Source organism: Naegleria gruberi (genome assembly GCF_000004985.1).
Source record: "Naegleria gruberi genomic scaffold NAEGRscaffold_297, whole genome shotgun sequence".
Classification (NCBI taxonomy): domain Eukaryota; phylum Heterolobosea; class Eutetramitea; order Acrasida; family Naegleriidae; genus Naegleria; species Naegleria gruberi.
Genome location: NW_003163076.1, coordinates 2,715 through 4,111, shown reverse-complemented (window position 1 = coordinate 4,111; position 1,397 = coordinate 2,715). Strand labels below are relative to the sequence as shown.

The 1,397-nt window shown below is 22.8% G+C and overlaps 1 protein-coding gene across 1 annotated transcript in view; it reads left to right on the top strand.

Annotated features, from left to right (window-relative positions):
- NAEGRDRAFT_76699 (uncharacterized protein) overlaps positions 1-244 on the top strand; it is a gene marked incomplete at both ends in the record, with an annotated part of 2,792 nt that extends 2,548 nt beyond the window's left edge. The window contains one exon of the mRNA XM_002668341.1: positions 156-244. Coding sequence (XP_002668387.1) covers positions 156-244 — 89 coding nt within the window. The remainder of the gene's footprint in view (positions 1-155) is intronic.
- Between the last annotated feature and the right edge of the window lie 1,153 nt (positions 245-1,397).

Below are 1,397 nucleotides of genomic sequence, written 5' to 3'. Positions count from 1 at the left end.
TTTAGTGGAACAATGTTTTTTTTCATGTACATCTATATATAATAATTCTAATGAAGGAAGATTATCTATATTTGTCATCATTTCTGTTCTATTTAAAAATAATTTTTTTAAATTTTTTAAATTTTCACTATTTTTAAAATGTAATTTTTCAATAGATTTTCTAACAGTTCCAAATCCAAATTCTATTAATTTTGAAATATTATTTGAATTTAATAATACATTACTAATTGATTCTAATGTATAAATATAGGTAATATCAAGAAATAAATATTTTAAATATGGAAATGAAGAAAAATCAAATGTAAAATTAGATAATTTTCTATTAATTGAATAAGATTCTATTATAAATATTCTAATATCAATGAGATTGGATATAGTTGTTGTTGTTGAAAGTGATGGATTAAATATTCCATTTAATAATTTTACAATATTTTTATGATTTTCAGGTAATAATTGTAAATGGAGTGATTCTAATTTATGACAACATGTACTAAGAAATGATTCTGTACTAATTAAACATTCTGTTGCTCCCATTCCTAAACTTAAATGTTTCAAATTTGGAAGTACTTGAAATAGAGCACGTAAATCTTTCTTTTTCATTTTATAATTTAATCCCAATTCAGTGATATTATTGGAGGAATGTTTTTTTATCATTGAATGGAATGGTATTATATTTTTAACCAAACAACAAGAATCTACAAATAAACTTTGTAATTTCTGAGAGAGTAAAATAGTTTTAAATGTTGATTTAGGTACTGTGTATTAAATAAAAATAATGTTATGGAAGAAAAGAAATTAAAAAATTCAAATGAATTGGTAATAAATGTTGGAGTAATCATTGAATAAGAGGGATATAATTTGTAATTTGTAAATTCCTTTCGGAATGGTTGTTGAGCAACAAATCTCCAATATTTACAAACAAGTGACATTATAATAAAATCTTGTTGATTGAGAAATTGAAATATTATTATTAACATGTCATTGGGAAGACAATGAGTATTATTGTTAATATTATTAGTATTGGTATTAGTATTGTTATTGTTGTGTGTGGTGGTTATTGTTGTCAAAGCCTTGTGAAAAAAAGAAAGCATTTTTTTAGATTTGATAATTGAATCAAGTAATATGATTTCCTTTTAAAAAGAAACATTGAATCGTTCGTTAAAATTTTCCAAACATGGCAACCAATTGAATTTAGACATTAAATCAGCCAAATGAAATAGAATGAAAATTATACAAACAAAATCAAGAAGAGCAATATTCAAAACTATTGAATTTAATCCAAAAAGTCAGAGGAAGAAACAATAGAGGTCTCTAAAGATATGAAGAAATGGAAAATTCTCGTTTGTAAATTAATATAACATTTAACATATCCTAGTATTTATTTCCGAAAAGTCATG